This window comes from Mesoplodon bidens, assembly GCF_964165515.1.
Source record: "Mesoplodon bidens genome assembly, chromosome: 18".
Taxonomy (NCBI): domain Eukaryota; kingdom Metazoa; phylum Chordata; class Mammalia; order Artiodactyla; family Ziphiidae; genus Mesoplodon; species Mesoplodon bidens.
The window spans coordinates 56,807,120-56,829,934 of record NC_138175.1 but is presented as its reverse complement, the minus strand read 5'-3'; the positions used below and the strand labels follow the sequence as shown (position 1 = coordinate 56,829,934).

At 45.7% G+C, this 22,815-nt stretch overlaps 1 protein-coding gene across 1 annotated transcript; it reads right to left on the bottom strand.

Annotated features, from left to right (window-relative positions):
• Positions 1 to 5,847: 5,847 nt before the first annotated feature.
• On the bottom strand, positions 5,848 to 22,125 carry CACNG7 (calcium voltage-gated channel auxiliary subunit gamma 7; the record flags this gene model as incomplete). Its single annotated transcript, XM_081215990.1, has 5 exons — positions 5,848 to 6,105; positions 6,457 to 6,602; positions 20,606 to 20,746; positions 21,154 to 21,240; positions 21,930 to 22,125. The coding sequence occupies 5 exons, from the start codon at positions 22,123 to 22,125 to the stop codon at positions 5,848 to 5,850; spliced, it is 828 nt and encodes a 275-aa protein (XP_081072116.1).
• Between the last annotated feature and the right edge of the window lie 690 nt (positions 22,126 to 22,815).

Here is a 22,815-nt window from a genome sequence, read left to right as displayed (position 1 = left end):
GGGGTTCATAGCTTTTATCTGATTCACAAAGGGATCCCTAATCCCCTACAAGTTAAGAGTTACTTCTTATAAATGGATTTAGCAAAATCTCATTTGTGTTAATAAAAATAAAGGCCAAAAAGAAAAAAAGAAAAACAAAAAAAAAAGCAAGGGAGAATATATAAATGCATAGGTAATATCTAAAGCAGGTTTTTCTCAACCCCAGCATGAGTCACATCTTGGACCAGATCATTCTTTGTGGTGGAGGGCCGCCCTGTGCACTGTAGGGTGTTTAACAGCATCCCTGGTCCCACTAGATGCCAACAGCACCCCCTCCCCAGTTGTGACATCCAAAAATGTCCCCAGACATTGCCCGATGTCCCCTTGGGGCAAAATCACCCTGAGCAGGGAACCGCTCATCTAGAAGAAGAAACTGATAATAATTTTTCCCTTCAAGGAACAAACCTGGGATTGAGAAAAATGAAAAGAAAGTTATTTTTTTCTTTCTACACTTCTCTGCTGTTTAAATTTGAAAATCATGACTGTGTTACATTTATAATAAAAATGAGTTTATTGTTAAAATAAATTACCTCCATTCAAGGGACCACTACACAGCCATTGAAAAAATCAGGCAAATCTCTACATCTGATACATTACTGCATGGCATGCAGCAGCAATGATTCAAACTTTTGCCCTCAAGACCCCTCTATACACTTAAAAATTGTAGCAGACCCCAAAGAGCTTTTGTTTATGTGTGTTGTGTCTGTCAATATTTAACATATTCAAAATTAAAGCTGAGAAGATTTTAAAATATGTATTACTTAAGTAAAATAATAAATTCATTGCATGTTTGTATAAACAAACTTATTTTAGTGAAAAATAACTATTTCCCAAAAAAATATAGTGGTATCGGTTTATTTTTTTAACTTTTTAATATGTTATATTGGAGTATAGTTGATTAACATTGTTGTGTTAGTTTCAGGTTTATGCTTTATGTTTTTGAAAATCTATTCAGGGAATTCCTTGGCGGTCCAGTGGTTAGGACTCCGTGCTTCCACTGCGGAGGGCCCGGGTTCGATCCCTGTTAGGGAACTAAGACCCCGCAAGCCTCGCAGCGCCGAGGTGGGGGAGTGGGGAGAAAGAAGAAAATCTATTCAATGTTTGGCCTAATAGAAGAAGTCAGGTTCTCATATCTGCTTCTGCATTCAATCTATTGTGTTATCAGCCATTGTGAAGCCTCCAAAAGCCTCTGGACTCCATGTACTCATGAGAGACTAAGAGTGAAAAAGGCAAATAATATCTAAGTATTATTATAAAAATGGTTTTGACTTTGTGGTGGCCACACTTTGAGAACCACTGATGCATAGTACTATTCTGTAAATGAAATGAGTACAAAATACTTTGTAAACACGATGATAGATAAAAAGATGAGATTGCGTGGCTTCAATATACACGGAGGTATACGCTTAGGGTTAAGTATCAGTAGGCTCAGGAGATTCCCAGGATTCAAATCTTAGCTTGACCACTTACTACCTGTATGACCAGGAGAAAGTTAATTAACCTCTCTGTGCCTCAGGACCTCGTTTGTAAAATGGGGATGATAATATAATAAAAGTACTGACCTCCCTGGGTTATTCAATGTGAAGTGCTCAAGACTTGAATGCAAAGTGTCTGGCACACAGAAAACAGTACACTATGCACTTAATTTATGCAAACTATTATTATTAAGTAGCTTTACAAAACATAAGGTAGGGACTTCCCTGGTGGCACAGTGGTTAAGAATCTGCCTGCCAATGCAGGGGACAGGGGTTCAAGCCCTGGTCCTGGAAGATTCCACATGCCGCGGAGCAACTAAGCCCATGTGCCACAACTACTGAGCCTGCGCTCTAGAGCCCACGAGCCACAACTACTGAAGCCCACGCCTGGAGCCCGTGCTCAGCAACAAGAGAAACCACTGCAATGAGAAGCCCACGCACCGCAAAGAAGAGTAGCCCCCCTCGCCCTAACTAGAGAAAGCCCACCTGCAGCAATGAAGACCCAACGCAGACATAAATAAATAAATTAAAAAAACAAAACAAAAGGTAGAGTTATATAACTGATGCTAAATGATATCCATATGTGAAATTGGAGGGTACAGAACTATGTGCATACTATGATAAATGCTGTGTCAAATAAACATGTATGTGCTACAGATTCACCTGTGTGTGGATTTAAACACATACATATATGCTTAGATATGCATATAGTATTCTTGAAATTATACATTAAAAGATAATAATACCTTAGGGCGAAGGGTATTTCTGGATGTCAGGAGGTCAGAAGTAGGACAGACTTTTCACAGCATTCCTTCAAAAAAAAAGATAAATCTTTAACTATGGAATCCCATTGTATTTTCAAAATGTAAAAACCACCAAAACACTAACTTTTTTTTTTAAAGAACACAGACTTTAGGATTTTAAGTTGTTAAGTTCCAGGCAAAATCAGCAAATACCTCAGCACTTGCACCACAACTGCTCATCCTGCACACAAGACAGACAGCACCAAATGATCAGAATGGCAGACAGCACCAGTCGATGGGGACATCCTTTCCCACTGAGCAGATGTTCAAATCCTTCTCAACACTGTGCTCCAAGAAGCCACTAGGAATCAGTTAGTCTTGACAAAGAAGCTGAAACACATTTGCCAACCCAGTTCTCGAGCATGACCTCCAGAAAGTCCTGAAATCATTGAAAATGACTCAGAGTATTTCCCTCAGGGAGTCTGGTCCTGCTGACTCTTAGTTCTCTTCTGCTAACCTATCCCCACCACTCTTCCTGTTCCAGAGGGATTTGGAGTCCTGCTAGCCCATCCCCCTCCTTTTTGACAGAAAAAGAAACTGAAGCTCCAGAGATTAAAAGACTTGCTCAAGGTCACAGAATGAGTTTGCATCAAATTCGAAGTCAGATATAGCAGCAGGAGAGAGGAGACTCTGGGATTAGAAAGGAATGGGTGTGAATTCTTTGCATCTTTCAAACTGGGTGACCTTACCTCCCAAAGTCTCAGTTTCCTCATCTACAAAATGGGGCTCTTTGGAATGCCTAGCTCAGAGGATGTTTGGGAGAATCCAATGAGCTGATAAATGAAAAGGGCTCAGCACAGTCTCTGACACCTCACAACAGCTTGATCAATGTGTCTGTGGCCATTACAGGATGCGGTAGTGGTTGCAGACATTGTTCTGATTGCCCCCAAGAGACTAAATCTAGAAGAGGTGAAGAATCCAAGGGCTAGCACTGTGTTTCCTTTTTATGTCAAGAATAAGCTTATCTGGGACTTCCCTGCTGGTCCAGCGGTAAAGGATCTGCCTTCCAATGAAAGGGAGGCGGGTTCGATCCTTGGTCAGGGAACTAACATCTCACATGCCACCGGGCAACTAAGCCCGCGCGCGCCGCAACTACTGAGCTCGGGCACCTCAACTAGAAAGCCCGCCTGCCGCAAACTACAGAGCCCATTCTCTTTGGAGCTCGCACGCCGCAACTAGAGAGAGAAAACCCACCACCACTAGAGAGAAGCCCTCTCGCCGCAAGGAAATATACCGCATGCCTCAATGAAGATCTCGCCTGCCGCAACTAAGACCCGATGCAATCAAAAAATCAATAAAATAAAATAAATTTTAAAAAATAAGCTTATCAAACATTCAGGCCGTTTTCAATCCCTCAGTGTGGTAGGTGAGATCACAGATCTTAGAGACCACTTTGAACCTCCATCCCTCACCTGTAAAACGTGTGTATGCGCGCACTCGCTCGGTGTGTGTGATAATTCCTACCTACAGGGCTGCTGGGAACATCTCCTGAGATCATGGATGGGAGGAAAGTGTGTGACTCATAGTAGGTGCAATAAATAGTAGCAGTTATCTCTTCACAGAGTGACCAGGCATTAGGAGAAGCCGCTGCTCCCCGGTACAAAAGGAAGGAAGCTCAAGGTTTGGAACCAGCTGAACCTAGTCCCAACTCACAGCTCTGCCAAGGTCCACCTGTGTGACCCTGGGTGAGTCATTTCACCTCTATGGACCTAGCTGCAAAATGAGTCCAGTAAACTCAACATGCAGGCTTGGGGAGAAAATTAAGTGAAGCAGGTACTTCCCTGGCGGTCCGGTGGTTAGGACTCCACCCTTCCACTTCAGGGGACACAGGTTCGATCCCTGGTTGGGGAACTAAGATCCTGCATGCCTGCGCAGCGTAGCCAAGAAAAAACAAAATTTTTTAAAATAAATAAATGAAGCAAGGAAGGTGAGTAACAGTAACTGTTCTCTAAGTGGTCATAGTGATACCAAGAGTTAATTTTTATGGATCCGGACCTGTGTCATTTGCTGTCCTACACGCTTTACATGGCCTGAATTATAAAGTGAGGCTGTTAATTACAATGATTAAGCAATTTAACAAACAACCATCTAACCTTATTTTGTAGCACTCGAGCCACCGCCTCTCCCCCACCCCGCCAGGGTAGAGACCTGGACCCGCCCTCGGTATCCAATGCCCTCCCCCTGGGCAGGCAGAGACGTGTTTGAAATAAAGTTTATTGAAGTTTCTGTCGGTATTTACATATGATACACGGTAAATAACAGAGCCAGGCCCCCCACCCCATCCCTTCCCCACCCCCAAAGTCCCCCTCCCCCCAGCCTCGTTAAAAATTGCTGCGTAAAGACAGGTTAACTGCTGCGGTCCCCCCTCCCCCCTCCCACCTAAGATGCAAACTAAAAGCCCCCGTCCCTCCCCTGCCTCCCTCCCCCCACCCAGGGGGCCTTTCTAGTTCCGTGTACAACACTGTGCTACCTCGCCCCTCCTCCCCTAATAAGGGGGTGGGTGAGTTTCTGGTGACCCCCCCATCTGTCCAAGGGGGCGGGCGGACCCTTGAAAGAGGCCAGAGTTGGGGGTCTGAGATGGGAAGGGGGACTTCAATGAGGGGGAGGGCCAGAAAATGGAAGACTTCGAGGTTTGGGGGGTGTCGACCCCCGCTACTGCCTCTCCCTCCCCCGACGGGGCCTCGAGGGGGAAGAGGCGGGCACAGGCGTGGAAATGGCGTGGAGGAATTCCCTCCACCCTAGGGTCTCCATTCTTGTCGCGTGGTATGTGGGGCTGGATGCACCGACGGGCTTTGGATGAGCGGGTGAAGAGGAGGCCGGGAGACAGAGGAAGGAAAAGAAGCCAAGGTCAGCTGAGAGAGCAAGAAAAGCCGTTAGAGAGGGCCCTCGAAAAGGCAGGTAACCTTCAAAAGGCCGAGAAGCGTCCAGCAGGTGAGAAAGAATGGGGTCTCCCGTGGGTGGGGAAGTGGGGGAGGGGACACCATACCTGCGGCCTCCAGCCCCACCCCGGCCGCACTACACCCGAGGACCACGAAAGTCCGGAGGTGAGATTGGGCCGGGAAGGAGAGAAGTCGGGGCAGAGAGCAGAAGAGGATGCTTGGCATTTCTGGCGTCAGCTGGAACCTACTCTCCTGACCAGAGCCCCTGCAGCGAGGCGGAAGGCTGTGGGGGGCTCGCGGAGGTGGGCGCGCTCGGCCGCTCTGCCCAAGAAGCAGAGGAACCTGGGAGGCGGTACTAGGCCGGGAGGGGAGTGGCCTAAGGAAAAGGGGCGGGTCATCTAGAAGGAGGCGTCATCTGGAAGTGGAAGGGACCAATGAAGTGGAGCGGTCAGGAAAGAGGGAGGGGTTATGGTGACGGGGCGGGGCCACTGGGAAGAGGGCGGGGCTAACGCGTGCGCAGCGTCCTCCGGGTGGGACGAGGAGTCCCGAGGACTTGAGGGGGAGCTGCGTTGTGGGGAGACCCGTGAGGAGTAGGAGGAAGAGGAGGAGGAGGAAGAAGAGGAGGAAGAGGGGCTCCCCGGGGGCGGGGCCTCAGCAGGGCGAGGTGGAGATGTGCAGGTGGTCCGGGTACTTGATGGCTGGAGGGTAGTTCTGCGTCATCTGGATGGATACGTCGCTAGAGATGTCGGAGGGGCTGCGGCCGCGGCGCCACGCCTCGGGCTGCAGAAACTGGCCCGAGTAGTCGGAGCAGTCGCTGAGACGCGGGCGGTAGAAGGCCGGGTGCGGACGGTACATCTCCTCCTCCGCGTAGCGCTTGGTGAACAGGTACACGGACATCACGCCAGCTCCCTGTGGCAAGGCAGGGTCAGAGTCGCAGAGGCTGGCCCCGGGCTCCCTCTGATCCCAAAACTCAAGACCCCCAGTCCCTCCTCTCCCAGGACCCAAGATTCCAGGCCTCCAGCTTCCTCCTTTCCCAGAACCCAGGAATTAGAGCCCCAGTCACCTCCTCCCCAGGATCCCAGGAGTTGGAGCTCCCAGACCCTCCTCCTCCAGGACCCAGGGGTTAGGACCTCAGCCACCACCTCCTTTTAATTCAGAGTCTACACCCACAGCCTCCTCTTCCTCCTGGACCCAGGAATCATGCCCTCCCCCCAACCCCCCCCATTCAAAACTCTAGAGTCTGGGCCCCACAGACATCACCTCTTTGAGTAGGAAGGAGGAAGCTGCGAAGGCAAAAGACCACCCGTAGCGATAGTGGAAATACTGCTCAGAGCTGCTGGGCCTGTTCATGACCTCGTCGTTGATGCTGGAAATGTAAAGAACCAAGCCCACCACCAAGGAGAGGCCTGTGGGGAGCAGAGGGGTGCCCTTGGTCCGTTAGCAGTGGACCCCTTTCCCCAGCCCCCTGCATCTCACTGCCATCCTCTCCCCTCTCCTCCCTGCTCTACCCTGGACTAATTCCATCCTTTGAAGTTCCTTGTGTGCTTGGCCTCGGCTGGGTGCAGGGAGCCCAGAGATAAATCAACAGCCTCCTCCCTCCCACCCCCATCCCTAATCTGCTATCCAGGAGCTCACAATGCAATTGGGGAAGGCAAACATGAACACTGATCAACAGTCACATCCATGGTGACATGTACTGTAAAGAAAACAGTAGCACAGAGCTCTGTGGGTCCAGAAGAGGCACCAAACCCACCTGGGGCAAGGGTGGAGGGAGTCAAGGAAAGCTTCCTGGAAGCATGACTTTGTCCAAGTCCTAAAGGATGAGGCCCAGGGAAGAATTAGGGTTTACCATTATACCAGTCCAGGCGGGGCAGAGGGAACAGCATGGGCAAAGAGTTGGAGGGGGAACAATGAACTGATCCATCCACGTAGCTAAAACATGGACCACAGCCACAAGAAATGAGGCCAGAGAAGGGGGCAGGGGCATTGCCATGATGAGGCTCGAATGCCAGGCTGAGGAGCTTGGCATCAATGCCAAGGGCACTAGGGAGCCATGGATGGTCTGAAGCAGAGGAAGGACAAGGTCAGATCGAAGTGTTAGAAGATCCTTTTGGGGCTGATTGGTTCTGGGAAGAGATTGGAAGGGAGAAACTGGATATTGTGATATTCCAAGGGGAGGAGGATGAAGCTGAGCTGAAGCTGTATAGATCATAATAGCAACAACAACAACATCAATAACAATAATAATAATAGCAACTGCTTATATAGGTCTTGCTCTAAGCTACGCACCATTCTCAGTGTTATATATGCATTAACTCATTCAAACCTCACGACACTTTCAAATTGGTACCATTTTTATCTCCATTTACAGCTGAGGAAATAGAGGCACATGGAGAAGGTGGAGACGAGAGGTCTGATTTGAAAAATTTTAAGAGGCAACTACCACTTCTTCAAGATGAACTTTCTTTTAAACAGTAGCCATGCATAGCGATAGCCATACATAGGGTGGCTTAAAGAGGCTATAAAATCTCTCCCCCCCAATTAATCCAAGTAATCCTCATCAGCATCTTCCCCTAGAATCCTACAAATAAACATTTGTGTGCCCATCGTACCCAGAATAAATCTAAATTCCTTCCACTGCCTACAAAAGAGGTTAGCAAACGATGACCGTCCAGGGCTAAATCCAGCCCACCTCCTGGTTTTGTATGGCCTACTAGCTAAGAATGGCTTTTATATAATTAAATGGTTGAAAAAAATCAAAAGAAGAATATTTTGTGGCACGTAAAAAGTATATGAATTTCATTTGGCAGTTCCTCAAAGTGTTAAAGATAGAATTACCATATGACCCAGCGATTCCACTCCTAGGTATTTACCCAAGAGAACTGGAAACATATGCTCACACAAAAACTTGTGCAGGAATGTTTGCAGCAGCATTATTCATAATAGCCAAAAAGTGGAAACAACCCAAACGTCTATCAACGGAATGGATGAACAAAATGTGGTATAGCCACATAAAGGAATATTATTCAGCCAAAGAAAGGAATGAAGCACGCATGTATACTACCACACGGATGAACCTAGAAAATGTGCTCAGTGAAAGAAGCTAGAGGCATAAGACCACATATTGTATGGTTCCATTTATATGAGATGTCCAAAATAGGCAAATCCATAGAGATAGAAAGTGGATTAGTGGTTGCCAGGGGGTGGGGTGGAGGGGGGATTATGATTAGCTATTAAAGGGAGTGAGGTTTCTTTTTGGGGTGATGAAAATGTGGTAAAATTAGGTAATGGAGATGGTTGCACAACCCTGTGAATACACTAGAACTGCTGAATATATGAACTTTATGTTATGTGAATTATAATATCTCAGGTTAAAAAGCATATGAATTTATAATTTCAGGGTCCATAAATAAACTTTTGTTGGGACACAGACACGCCCATTTGTGTACATTTAGCCTATGGCTGTACCGGCAAAACTGAGTAGTTGCGGCAGAGACTGTATGGTCAGTAAAGCTGAAAATATTTGTTATCTGGCATTTTACAGAAACATGTTCCTGACCCCTGGACTGCAATGCCTACAAAGTCACCTGCCAAACTCATCTCTAGCCATTTCTCCTTGCACCTGCTACTTAGATCCCACTCTTGCTTGAACACAATTTCATTTCTGCCTCAGGGCCTTTGCTCTCCCTGTTCCCTTGACCTGGAATGCTCTTCCCCCAGATTTCCACATCTCTCTCTGTCACTTTATTATTATTTTTATTATTATTATTATTATTATTATTATTATTATTATTATTATTATTTTGGCCGCATGGCATGTGGGATCTTAGTTCCCCGACTAGGGATAGAACTTGCACCCCCTGCAGTGGAAGCACGGCATCCTACGCCCTGGTATCTGTCACTTTATTTAGATCTCTTATTCCTTGTCACCTCTTTACAAAGGACTTCTATGATCTCCTTGTTTTAAAAAATTGCCCCTTCACTCAGAATTAGAGAAATGCAGGTGAAAACGATGAGGGCATACCATTTCTCATCCATCAGATCGTCAAAAGTTAAAAAGCTTCACAACATACTCTTTGTGAGGCAGGGAAATGGAAGCTCTTATATATTGCTGGTGGGGATGCAAAATGAATGGTGCAGCCTCTATGGAGGGGAGTTTGGCCATGTCTAACAGTACCACACATATATTTATCCTTTAACCCAGCAATCCCGCTTCTAGAAATTGACCCTGAAGATACCTGTCCAACAATATGAAAGCACATATGTACAAGTTAATTCACTGCATTATTCATAATTGCAAAATATTAAAAATGACCTAGATGCCCTTACATAGATTAATGGAATAAACTATAAAACATCACGTAACACAGTACTGTGCCACTATGAAAGGACAATGAGGAAGATTTCTAGGAACAGATAGGGAGTTCAGTGATAGTTCCAGACCGTATCACTAATTTTTTAAAAAGAGTATACAGAATGCTAGCTTTTGAGCCCAAAAAAGGTACATAAAGTACATATATGCATCTGCTTAGTTTTACAAAAAGAGACATAGGAGGGGAAACAAACATGAAGTTGATTACTTTAGGTAGGTGAGAATAGGAAGGAAGAGATGGGAAGGAAGTGGCACTCCTCTGAGTATATATTTTTGCATAATTTTGACCTTTGGAACTATGCTAATATTTTATATATTCAAAAGATAAAATCAACAAGGACCTGGGGCTTCCCTGGTGGTGCAGTGGTTGAGAATCTGCCTGCCAATGCAGGGGACATGGGTTCGAGCCCTGGTCCGGGAAGATCCCACATGCCGCAGAGCAACTAAGCCCGTGCGCCACAAATACTGAGCCCGTGTGCCTAGAGCCCGTGCTCCACAACAGGAGAAGCCATCACAACGAGAAGCCTGTGCATCGCAACAAAGAGTAGCCCCCACTTGCTGCAACTAGAGAAAGCCTACGCGCAGCAACGAAGATCCAACGCAGCCAAGAATAAAATAAATAAATTTATTTAAAAAAAAAAACAAGGATGGGAAAAACAACTAAAATTGAATACAAACAAAAATAAGTGAAGCTAATTTATATCAGATGAATAATACAACCACAGGAGGGGGGAAAGTAGTAATCCAAGTAACTTTTGGGCCAAGTACTTTGAATATATATCTCAGTTTAAAGACAAAAAGGTCTGTGAGGAAATCTTGAACCGTATTTAGTAGATTTTTATTGGGAGTGGTGTAGGGGTAGCAGTACTTAAGTTATTCTGTGTGAATAGTAGGGTTGAGCAAATGTGCAAATATACGGACATTTTGGGGAGGTGGAGATCTCATTCTGAAAGAAGGAAGATACAAATCAGAATGGGGCAAGTCAAGAAAGACCCTTGAGGGGCTTCCCTGGTGGCGCAGTGGTTGAGAGTCCGCCTGCCGATGCAGGGGACACGGGTTCGTGCCCCGGTCTGGGAAGATCCCACATGCCGCGGAGCAGCTAGGCCCGTGAGCCATGGCCGCTGAGCCTGCGTGTCCGGAGCCTGTGCTCTGCAACGGGAGAGGCCACAACACTGAGAGGCCCGCGTACCGCAAAAAAAAAGAAAAAAAAAAAAAAAAGAAAGAAAGACCCTTGTGGTGTCAGTATAAACTCCTGTTTTACAAATATATGTAATTTCCCAGCTCGTATCCTGAAATATCCTAGGAGCAGTGACACCCCAGCAGCAATGAGCACACCTAGCACCCAGATTTTGGTCTCTACTATCACCCCCACTACATCAGGAGCTAGGAAGAAACAGCTCATGTGAAGCCTGAGGCAGGGGCGGTGAAAGTGTACTGGTACCACAAAATAAGGAAGTACTCAGAAACAAAATGTTGGAGGCAGGTCAAAAAAGGACCCAAGAACTCACTCATTTGAAGGAGGTTCCTGATAGCCCAACCGGGGACAATCTGAACATCAAAATGAAAACTAAAAGTAATGGCATACAATACACTGAATTCTTTAAAAATGTGAATCCATACTGATATATTCTTTAAGGAAATAAATAATAAAAGAAAAGAGAACATTTGGGAATTCCTTGGCAATCCAGTGGTTAAGACTCCACACTTTCACTGCTGAGGGGCCAGGTTCAATCCCTGGTCTGGGAGCTAGAATCCCACAAGCCATGTGGCCCCCCCCCAAAAAAAAATTCTTTTCAGTGACATCCATGTAGATAGAACAACAGAGTTAAGAAAACACCATTTTGCAACCCTTGTAGTAATATTAGGACTGAGGCGACCATCGTCGACAGTGGACATTAAATCACTGTATGACAGAATCTCCCCATGGAATATCTATTAATTACAAAGAGATTTTTGAAAACTTCCTTTATCATAAAGGAATCTGACAGATACCATCTGAACCAAGAAACCGAAGCTAACATCACCAATAATGGGACAAACGGACACCCCGACCTCCTGATGTGATCGTGACACTCCTTCGTTTATGTAGTGTCCCTGCTGGTAATTTGTAACATGGATCCACTCCTGTGGAAACTGTGGGGTGTTCTACAAAACACTGGCTGCATTCTTCAAAAAACATCAACATGAAAGATTTTTTTTTAAAGGTACAGGAACTATATAAAAGATGAAAGGAGGCGAAAGAGACACAGCAAGGAAATACAGAACCGGATCCTGAATCAGGGGAAAAACTGACTATAAAAGGCAGTGTGGAGACAATTGGTGAGATCTGAATATGAACTACGTATCAGCTGTAATACTGTATAAGTGTTAAACTTCCTGAATTTGACGATTGTACTGTGGTTAGGAAAGAAAATGCACTTGTGCTTAGGACATAATTGCTGACGTATTTAAGAGTGAAGTGTTTGCAATTTATGTTCAGGTGGTTATATATAATATAATGTAATATAATATAATATATAATATAAATTATATAATATATACACATATAGATATATACATGTAAGGTACAAAGAAACAGAAATACAAATGTGGAAAATGTTATAAATTGGTCCCAGTGAAGAATATATGAGAGTTCCTTGTATAACTCTTGCAACTTTTCTGTATGTTTAAAATTTTTCCAAAGCAACCCATTTTGAATAAAATGGACATCTCCAAACAGGATTTTTCCCCCAAGGTGCCAAAATGTTACCCTGCAAATGACTTATTCATTGTAAAGAGAAAAATGTACCTTTTCAATGGAGAGCTCTAATGATCACCCCCTGTACCAAGGGTTCAAACTTTGTTCCACTCCTGGTAGGAACAACTTGACACAATTTGCTACCTGAAGTCATGGGCTACAAAGAACATGGCACCACCTCTAAATCTTGCCAAACATATTTAACCAGAATCTAATCAAGTCTCTACCCTGGACATAACTTCCAGGCTACAGAAAATACAAAGAAAGAGGAACAAATCAAAGGATGCCACAAGGAAACAATCAAATAAATGTGGGATGTGGGGTGTTCTACAAGACACCCTGTCCTGCAGATTTCAAAATGACAATGGTATGAGCCAAGCTGTAATACTTAAGTGACTGATCTTAACATCTCAAAAAGAGACACAACCAGATAGTATTAGGTCTCCTGATGCAATACAGTAGGACATAATAGCACCACCTATCTATGAAGTATTTTATCACCCCCCCCCAAAAAATCAAACCTGGATCTGATCTACAGTTTTACAGGAAAACACAGGATGGATGAGCATATTAAATCACAAAAACACAATCAGAAAGATCTAGAGTGTGGGAATTCTATGAGACAAATGACTAAATTTCTTCACAAATAAATGGCAAGGAAAAAAATAGAAGGAGAAGGACTCTTACAGATTAAAAGAGGCTTCAGAGATCTATCAACTAAATGCACAAGTGGAATTTGGATCCTGGTCTGCAAGAAACTAATGGTAAAAAAAAAAAAAAGGCATTTATGAGACAAGTGGGGAAGTTGAACACTAACTAGATATTAATTTATATTAAGCAACTATTCTTAATTGTTTGGGCATGACAGTGGCACTGTGGCTAGTTAAATAACAAAGTACTAATTTCTCAGAGATATACTGCAGTATTTGTGGATAAAACGATTTAATGTTTGGGACCAACTTTAAAATCATGTAGTGAAGTACAGAAGGGAGGTATGGCAGTACGACTAAAAAAAGATTCACCATATGTTGATAATTGTTGAAACTGAGTGAAGGGTACATGGCAAATTATACTATCCTTTGTATATTTTTATAAAGAAATATATTTTAAAAGTCAGTGTTGTAAAAAAGTATAGTATGGGAACTATTCTAGACTAAAAGAGAATTAACTAAATGCTGTGCATAAACAGACTGAATCCTGGTTCTGGAGGAAAAGCTATAAAAGGCATTCTTAGAACAACTGGCACAGTTTGAAAATGGAATGAATTATATTACGGAATTATTGTAAAATTTCTAGATTTGATAATGGTGTTGTAGTTGTGTAGAAAATGTCATTGCTCTTAAGAGATGCATATTAAAATGTTTAGAGATGAACGATCATGACTTACTTTCAAACGGTAAAGCCAGAAACAAACAAACAAAAACCAAACTGTGTGTAAAGAGAGAGCCAGAATATGGCAAAACTTTAGCAAAATGCAAGTATCTATGTGGATCTAGGTGGAAGAAGTACCAGCGTTCACTGTACTATTCTATAGATTTCAAAGTTTTCATTAAAAATTTGGAGTGATTGGGCTTCCCTGGTGGCGCAGTGGTTGAGAGTCCGCCTGCCGATGCAGGGGACACGGGTTCGTGCCCCGGTCCGGGAAGATCCCACATGCCACGGAGCGGGTGGACCTGTGAGCCATGGCCGCTGAGCCTGCGTGTCTGGAGCCTGTGCTCCGCAACGGGAGAGGCCACAACAGTGAGAGGCCCGCGTACCGGAAAAAAAAAAAGTGGAGTGATTGAGGTAAGATTAAATAATGACGTTCCCATCAATCTCCTTCCCCTTAACTGTTTTATTTATCTTTGTTGCACTTATCACTACCTAACATTATATTTTCTATCTATTTGTAGTTTTTTAGTCATTACTCTCCTCCACTTCCTCTAGGATGCTTGAAACTAGTCTACCTTGTTTCCTACTGCATTCCTAGCATCTGGTGCGAGATCCAGCAGATAATAAATACTAGTTGAATGGATGAATATACTTGCCATGCAACTGGAATTTCTAGCTCGTTAGCTGCTTTTCCCTTTTAAATCCACTCTAAGTCCCCATTCCTCTGCCTCCTTTAAGAATTAGCCTTTGCTGAACTTCCATAGCACTTTCAACTTCTGGTATTCCATAATTTTGATGTTCAAGAAGAGGGGGCCCATGAAGTGTTACATGATGAAGGCATCTGCTATAGGTCTTAAAAGATGAGCAGGTTTATAGCAAAAGAATACCTAGGGAATTCCCTAGTGGTCCAATGGTTAGGACTAGGTGCTTCCACTGCCAGGGACCCGGGCTCAATCCCTAGTCTGGGAATTAAGAGCCCACAAGCCATGCGGCATGGCCAAAAATAAATAAAATAAAATAAAATAAAGGCAATGCGTGACTCTAAACAAGATCCTTTAAAAAAAAAAAAAAAAAAAAAGGAAAGAAACAATACCTAAATAAGTCCAGAAACCACACTGGCTAGAGTACCCTAGTCAAATGCAGGGGAATCCTCTTGATTCCCAGTCCCTCATCCAAGACGGATGGTCCATCATCAAGTAATGTCTATTTTACTTCCCGAATCTCTCAAAATCTAAACCCCTTTTTGCACCCCCAAGTCCTCTGACCCAGCTAAGGCTTATTCCCTATGCCTGTCCCACTGCCTAGAAATCTGTATCCCCGTTTTAGATACTGGTTCTTTCTAAAACCCGTACCTGCTAACCACTCCTGCCTCACCTCAAGTCCTATGTTTCACATTTCAGTTGTAAATAACAAGCATTCTCCATACAGAGAGTCAGGAGCAGGTTTGATGAGAAGGAAACAAATCTTTCCAAAGAGAAGAAAAATAAGAAAAAAAAAAAAAGAAACAAAGAGAAAGAGCTTTTTGTTGTTGTTTTTCACCCTTGTTGTTTTTAGTCATTGAAAGTTATCTAAAAACAATGTCAAAAGGTTAAGTTCTTCTTGTCATTCTTTCTCCTTCCTGGTCATTTTACAGTGGCTCTGGTTCTCTAAAAAATAACGTTCTTTTCCCTTTTTTCTCCTTCTCTCTTTTTCTCTCTCCCTTCCCCTTTCCCTGCTCTGTAATCCAACTCTCTCCCTCCCCCCTCCACTACATCTGCTTCAGAATACTTAGAGCACAGTAGGCAAGAATCACCTACATTCCAAGCTGAATAGGAACAACCTGGCTTTAGAGCAAAGAGTTTCAGGACCACGGAGAGCTACACAGCTGGCTACATCTGTCATAGCTGCTTTCTAGGGTCTTAACACATGCTGTGAATTCCATCCGTACATGGCACTTTTCTCTCTTCACTTGAAAAACTTCCCCTCGCCCTTTCTGCATCTTCAATTTAGATGTCACCTGCTCTTGAAGTTGTGGTCGTTCCCACCCTTCCCACCACCTTCTTGTGTCAGCTTAATGCATCTTCGCTTTTCCCAGAATGCCCTGAGCTGTCTTTACCATGCATCCCTTCTACAAATATTTCATTGTGGACTTTCTGCCAGCAACTCATCTAGGCTCTGAAGATACAAGCAAGAGCATGTTCCTGCCTTTTGGAGTTTACATTCCAGTAGGAGGAGACAGAAAATGAATAAGATGACAATAGCCATAAGTGCTATGAAACAAAAATAAAATAGGGAATGTGATGGATAGTATAGTGGGGGCAAAGCAACATGGGGTACCATTGTCAGAGAAAGAAACTCTGAAGAGGGAAAGTTGGAGTCTTTGAGAATTAGGGGGAAGAGACTTCCAAACAGGGAGGGCTCGTGAGTGTAAAAGTGAGGTTGAGACATCACTTTTGAGGAATAGACTGAGGCCAGTGCAGCTGAAGTTACAAGCAATGGAGACAGTGTTAGTGAGTTAGGTAATGAGGCCAGAGGTCTGAACAGTAGCCAAATCATGGAAGACCGTGTAAGCCAGCACAAGGAGGTGGGATGTATTCTAAGTGCCATGGAAATCCATAAAAGGGAGTTAAGTGTTGTGTGACAAGCACTGACGCACATGCAGCTGGGAGCTGTTTTGTGGCTGACTGCCTGGAGACTGCCATGCATTCCAATATACATTAGGTGCAGACAAATGCTGTGTGATCCCACTTACACGAGGTACCTAGAATAGTCAAATGCATAGAGTCAGAATGTACACTGGTTGATGCCAGGGACCAGGCGGGGGTTGGGGAGGGGGATGGAGAGTTCTTGTTGAATGGGGACACAGTTTCAGTTTAGGAAGGTGAAAACTGTGGGAGGTGGATGATGGTGAGAGCTGCACAGCAACGTGAATGTACTTAGTGCCACTGAACTGGACAGTTAAGTATGGTTAAAATAGTATGTTTTACATTATGTGACCATCACCACATTAAAAAAAAAAGATTCCATATGTCACCAGGGCCCAGCACAGGGCGTGGCATGTAAGGTGTCTCTGTAAATGTTTGATGGTGAATGAATGAATGAGCAGATGCATAAAGCGTGATTGAGGATCAGGGGTTATGAGCCGTGCACGGGAAGCACGCCTCTTATGACCTGGAAAAAGAAAATCAATGTCACTGCAGCCTCCTCCCCTTCTCTCACCAACCATATCCAGTCAGTCATCTGGCTCTATTGATTCTTCTGTCAATATCCTTCTCTCTCAAAGCCATCCAGTCACCTTTATCCTTCCACACCCCCTCCCAGCTCAAACCCTTATCTGCTATTGCCTGGACCAATGCATAAGCCTCCTCCTCTGTTTGCTCATTTCCAGTCTCTTTCCTTCTAGTGCATTCCAAACACAAGTCCCTGAGGGATCTTTAACGTCCAGGTGTGACCCTATCCCTTTCCTGCCCCAGCCCTCTCACCACTTTCTCCAAAATTGAATGCCAACTTCACCATTTACCCGACCTCGGGCAACTCGTCTCTTTCTAAGTCTCAGTTTCCTCATTGGGAGCATGAGGTGGTTGGACTAGATCATTCCATTCCAAGATCTAAGATATTGTTGGTACTATTTCCATTCTCCCCCGCCCTTTTTTTTTGGCCCCATCACGGAGCATGCAGGATCTTGCTTCCCAGACCAGGGATCAAACCCGTGCCCCCTGCAGTGGAAGTGCAGAGTCTTAACCACTGACCACCAGGGAAGTCCCCCTTTCCTCTCTTTTAATCTTCTTTGTCTTTATGATTTTTTTTTAATTAATTTATTTTATTTATTTATATTAGGCTGCGTTGGGTCTTCATTGCTGCGTGCAGGCTTTCTCTAATTGTGGCGAGTGGGGGCTACTCTTCGTTGCGGTGCGCGGGCTTTTCACTGTGATGGCTTCTCTTGCCGCGGAGCACGGGCTCTAGGTGCACAGGCTTCAGTAGTTGTGGCACATGGGCTCCAGAGCGCAGGCTCAGTAGTTGTGGCTCAAGGGCTTAGTTGCTCCGCGGCATGTGGGATCCTCCCAGACCAGGGCTCGAACCCGCGTCCCCTGCATTGGCAGGCGGATTCTTAACCACTGCACCACCAGGGAAGCCCTGTCTTTATGATTTTTAACTGTGCTAGGGCAGCAGAGTGCCGGGGTGAAAGTCCGGGTTGGAATCCCTCTTCCACTATAGAGCAGCTTAACTTCTGAGTGCTTCTGTTTCCTCAAGTGGAAAATGGGAATAATAATAACATCTGCCTTATGAGGGGAAGAAAAAGAAATAACTTAATTTGCACAAAGCACTTAGAACTTCCCCAAACCATGGCACTCAATAAAGTGTTTATTAGAACAGTTGTTGTTGCTACCACTGCTATTTATGAATGTACGTGTGTATGTATTTAGTTAAAATTACCACGTGTTGAATACTTACTGCTATAGACCAGGCACTGGGTTGGCCCTTCACATCCGTGATCTAGACCAGGGGTCAGAAAACTACTATTTGTCCTGCTGCCTGTCTTTGTATGGTTTGCGAGCTGAGTGTGGTTTTTACATTTTTTTAATGGTGGGGAAAAAAAATAAAAGAAGAATAATATTTCATAACCCATGAAAATTACACTGAATTCAAATTTCAGGGTCCATAAATAGGATGATTGGAGCACAGCCAGGCCCATTGCTTCCCCTCTGGTTGCTTTGGCACTCCAACCCTATGGCTCACAAAGCCTGAAATATTTACTGTTTTGCCCTAAGCAAAAAGTTTGCTGAGCCCTGAACAAGATTGGTCCTCTCAACAGCTCCAGAAAGGAAGGCTGTAACTCACACACTGAGTAAGTGGTAGAATGTTAACCCAGGTCTTTCTAGGTTCACAGGAGCACGTGCCTTCAGCCACTACACCCTACAACATTTAAAGCACACAAATGGGGCTTCCCTGGTGGCGCAGTGGTTGAGAGTCCATCTGCCGATGCAGGGGGCATGGGTTCGTGCCCTGGTTCGGGAAGATCCCACATGCCACGGAGCGCCTGGGCCCGTGAGCCACGGCCACTGAGCCTGTGCGTCCGGAGCCTGTGCTCCGCAACGGGAGAGGCCACAATAGTGAGAGGCCCGCATACCGCAAAGAAAAAAAAAAAAAAAAAAAAGCACACAACTGCATACTTTGGGTGGGGTGCATAGGTCCTAGTCTATGAAATGTTCAGGAAGTGGGGTTCAATCCCCCCCATTACTCTATTATTACATCAGAGGCCTGACTTCCAGCCCTGATGGCACCACTGATCCTCAGCTTGACCTTGGGAAGTCAGGTCCTGATGCATGGCTTTTGGGAAGAGAATATCCTCGCTTCTAATGCCAGCGCTGCCATTTACCAGCTACGTCACCTCTTTTGTTTCAACTTCTGTGAACCACGAACAACGGGATTTTCCTTCTTCTAATGTTTCAGGTGGGTTGAATAAATGTTCCCATACTCCTTACCCTTGCCCCACTTTCTGTCTCTCTAGGCCACTATTTTTCCATCTGACACTCTGGGATGTAGATATTCTACGTGTCTTATTTTAGCTCTGTGTCTGGCTCTACATGCTGTGATTCAAATTTGCACAGAGGTTGCACCCTGGTTTCCCTGGGAAAAGGCCTCGTCAGGTTAGGTTGGAAACACGGGGGAGGTTTAGCCTGGAGAAAGCTGGGTGAGGAAAAGGGAGGAGACTGGAGGAGAGGATATTTGAAGATCTATCTTCAATTATTTGCAGAGCCAACTCAAAAGAGGCAGCCGAATGCGGGCCCAAAGGGACAGAATGGAAACGAGACAAACAGCAGGGTTTGTTCATAAGGTATCAACCGAATTAAAAGGGCCCGAATGGAGTTTAATTAAATCATGTTGAATTAATTCGAATTGAACTGAAGAAATGAGTCAGAATAGATTGGGATTAGTTGGGCCAGATTCATGGAGTTAAGTGTGTCAGAGCTGAGGTGATCTAGGCTGACCTGAGCTGAGTTGGACCAAATTGGACTGGACTGAGCTGAAATTTGGAGGCGGGTAACACTTCAGAAACAGCCCTACTCTGGAGCTCAGGACACTTGGGTCCCTGGGGAGCCAGCATTACGTTGGTATCTTAGGCAACTCCCTGCACAGTTTCAGGCCTCGGTATCCCCATTTTATCAAATGAGTGCTAATAATAACTCCCAGGCAGAGATGTCATGAGAAGGTTATGAGATCACTCATGCAAAAGAACCCTGAATCTCAAAAGAAACAAGAACTATAAACAAACGTCGAACTCTAGCTAATGACACGCATGGTGAAGAATTTAGGGCAAAGTGTACTGATGCCTGCAACTCACTTGGAAATGCATTTTAAAATGATAATAAGATAGACTGATGGATGAGTAGAGAGACAGATGGACAGATACAGCATAAAGCAAATCTTGTGGTACAGTAATGGTCGACTGTAAGAGGTGGGCACAGGGTTCTTTCAACTCTTCTGGTTGAAAAATGTTCAAGTAAAATGATGCACAGAATATAAAGAGCCTTGTAATCTGTTAATTGCTAAAATATCAGGAGTGGTTAAAAATACAGCCTCTGGAGGCGAAATGCGTGAGTTTGAATCCCACCTCTGCCTCTCACGGGTTGTATGGCCCTGAGCAAATGACTTCATTTCTCTGAGTGTTTGTTTCCATATCTGTAAAATGGGGCTATTCATAGCATTTACCTCACAGGGTTGTTGTGAGTATCAGAACTGAGCCTGACACCTAATTAGCACCCAACAGGCATTCGCTGTGATTTGGCGGCTAGCTCCATTTCACAGAGGAGGGAAGTGGGGCTCAGAGAGGTGCTGCAACTCCTCCAGGATTACACAGCAAGGAAGTGGCTTTCCTATTGGAAGAGGAACCACAGGTTCCTGGAACCTAAAATAGTCCCGCTGCCTGTAAGTCTTTTCCTTGGGCTTACCCGATAGGATGAAGAAGATGCCAGAAACGAAGGCCAGAATGGTCCTCTGTGGGCGGATGTGGCCGATGTTGCTGATGACGAAGGCGGTGAACACGAGGAAGAGACTGACCATGGGGAAGGGGGTGGCTGTGCGCACTGTCTCTGGGGGAGGGGTAAGAAGAAAGACGGGGGTGAGGGGGGACTCTCCAGGAGGACACCTCTCCATTCTCCTGACCTCTCCACTTCCACCCCCCACCTCCCCACCCTGACCCCGCTCTTTTATGTGGCTCCTCCCCTTTCTGAAACTACCACTGCTGGCCCCACCCCTTCACACAGGCCACCCCTCCTTTGGTTTGACCCCACCCCTTACCTATTGACTCCACCCACTTCCCAGGCCCCACCCCTTCAACCTGGCCCCTCCTCCTTACCCAACCACTCTGCCTGCTTTCAAGCCTCCACTCCTTCCCTCCCACCCCACGCCTTCTCTGGTCCTACCCTTTCTCCCAGGACCCGCCCTGTCACCCTGCTCCCTTGTTGCCTAGCCCTCCCCACCCCCTGCTTCTCCTCACTCAGAATATTCTCTGTGTTTTCCGTCACCAAGTTGATCTCCGGTTCAAGGAAATATTCTGAGGCCACGCAGCGACCCTTCTCCCGGCCTGAGGGGAAGATAAGAAGGCAGGGCTGGATGAGAGGCTCCTGAGCTTTGGAGAGGCAGTCAGGGGCAGGACACACAGTAGAGAGACCCCAGGATGGGAATGTGAGGTTTAATCCAAGGGTCATGGTCTGTACTACTCTTAGGGGGTCGCAGATGGGGGTGGGCAGGAGTCCGAGAGCTCCTATTGCAAGCTGCCTTAGAGTCCCTTGGATGGAGGAGGTCAGGGCTGGAAGACTGAGTCCCAAGTGAGGAGGGGCTATGGGCCAGGACTCCTGGATCCCTAAAGAGGTAAGGTCTGGGGGGTGAGGTGGGACAGGATTCCTAGAAGGAGCGGTCTCTGTGGTAGCTGGGAAGCACAGTGGGTTTTTTTAAATTTTTTTTTTATTCTTCCCATTCAGCTCTGGAACTGTCCAGGAGACAAGTTCTGAACTTAACTACTGCTTCTAAGGGTCCAGGGGCTCCAGGAGGTTACGGGGATTAGGGATCTGGAGATTGTGTGAGCATTAGGGTTCTTAGATCCAGGGAATAAAGGGCTAGAAATTGAAACTCCAGGTAGAAATTTGACTCTCCAGGAGAGAAACAGGACTGATTTCTGGATTTCTGAAACCCATGGGATGGAACTATGGATAAAGACTCTCGGATCCCAAGCAAGGCAGGGACAGTTGACTGGTGGGCAGGTGAGGTCTGTACCTGCGAAGAAGCAGACGCGCCACAGGCCGGCATGCAGCGCCATCTTGACCTCCGTGGTCTGGTTCTGTGGCAACACCGTTCCCTCTTCCATGTACAGCCAGTAGTCCGTGCTGACCGCGATGCCCACAAGCAGCAGGCCACACGCACCAAACACGCTGCTCAGCAGGGTCAGGGCGCGGCTACTGCAGTGACTCATCCTCAGCGGCGGGGGGCGCCCTGCGGGGCCTGAGGGACGGGAAGCTGCAGTGGAGGGCACTGATGGGACCACTAGAGTCCCCAAACCCCATGCAGCCACGTGGGACATCGGACCCAGGCCAGAAACAACAATCCCCAAACTGAACCCTCTCAGATCTGACCTCTGTGTCCTGACCTACGACTCCATCCCTGGATTTGAACCAGTAACTTGTCTAGAAACCCTAACCTAGGCCACCAACCCTGACTCCATGCCCAGACCTGACACCCTGACCCCTTTCTTTTGGACTCTGTCTCTGAATAGCAACTAGAAATCCCCCAAGTGGGTCGCTAGCCAAGGACCCTAACCCCATACCCTGCTAGCCTTGACCTCAGACCTCCCATCTAAGTTTAAACCCTTGGACTCGTATCTTGACCCTTAACATCCAATTCTAATACCAAGACCTTGACCTTCTAACTCTGATATGGTGTCTTGACCTCAATTTGGTATCCCAGTCTGAGATCATGGACGACGACCCAGATCCAAGATTCCAGAACCTTAATTCCTCCCTCCACCCATCCCAAGTCCCCAGAGGCCCCTGAACCTGGAATGCTAGAACTCCACCCCATGTTGCTGGATCCCAGAATACTGGGGCCCAGAGACCTGGAGCCAGGATTTCGGCTAGAGACTCCAGAATGTCAAAACCATGATCTG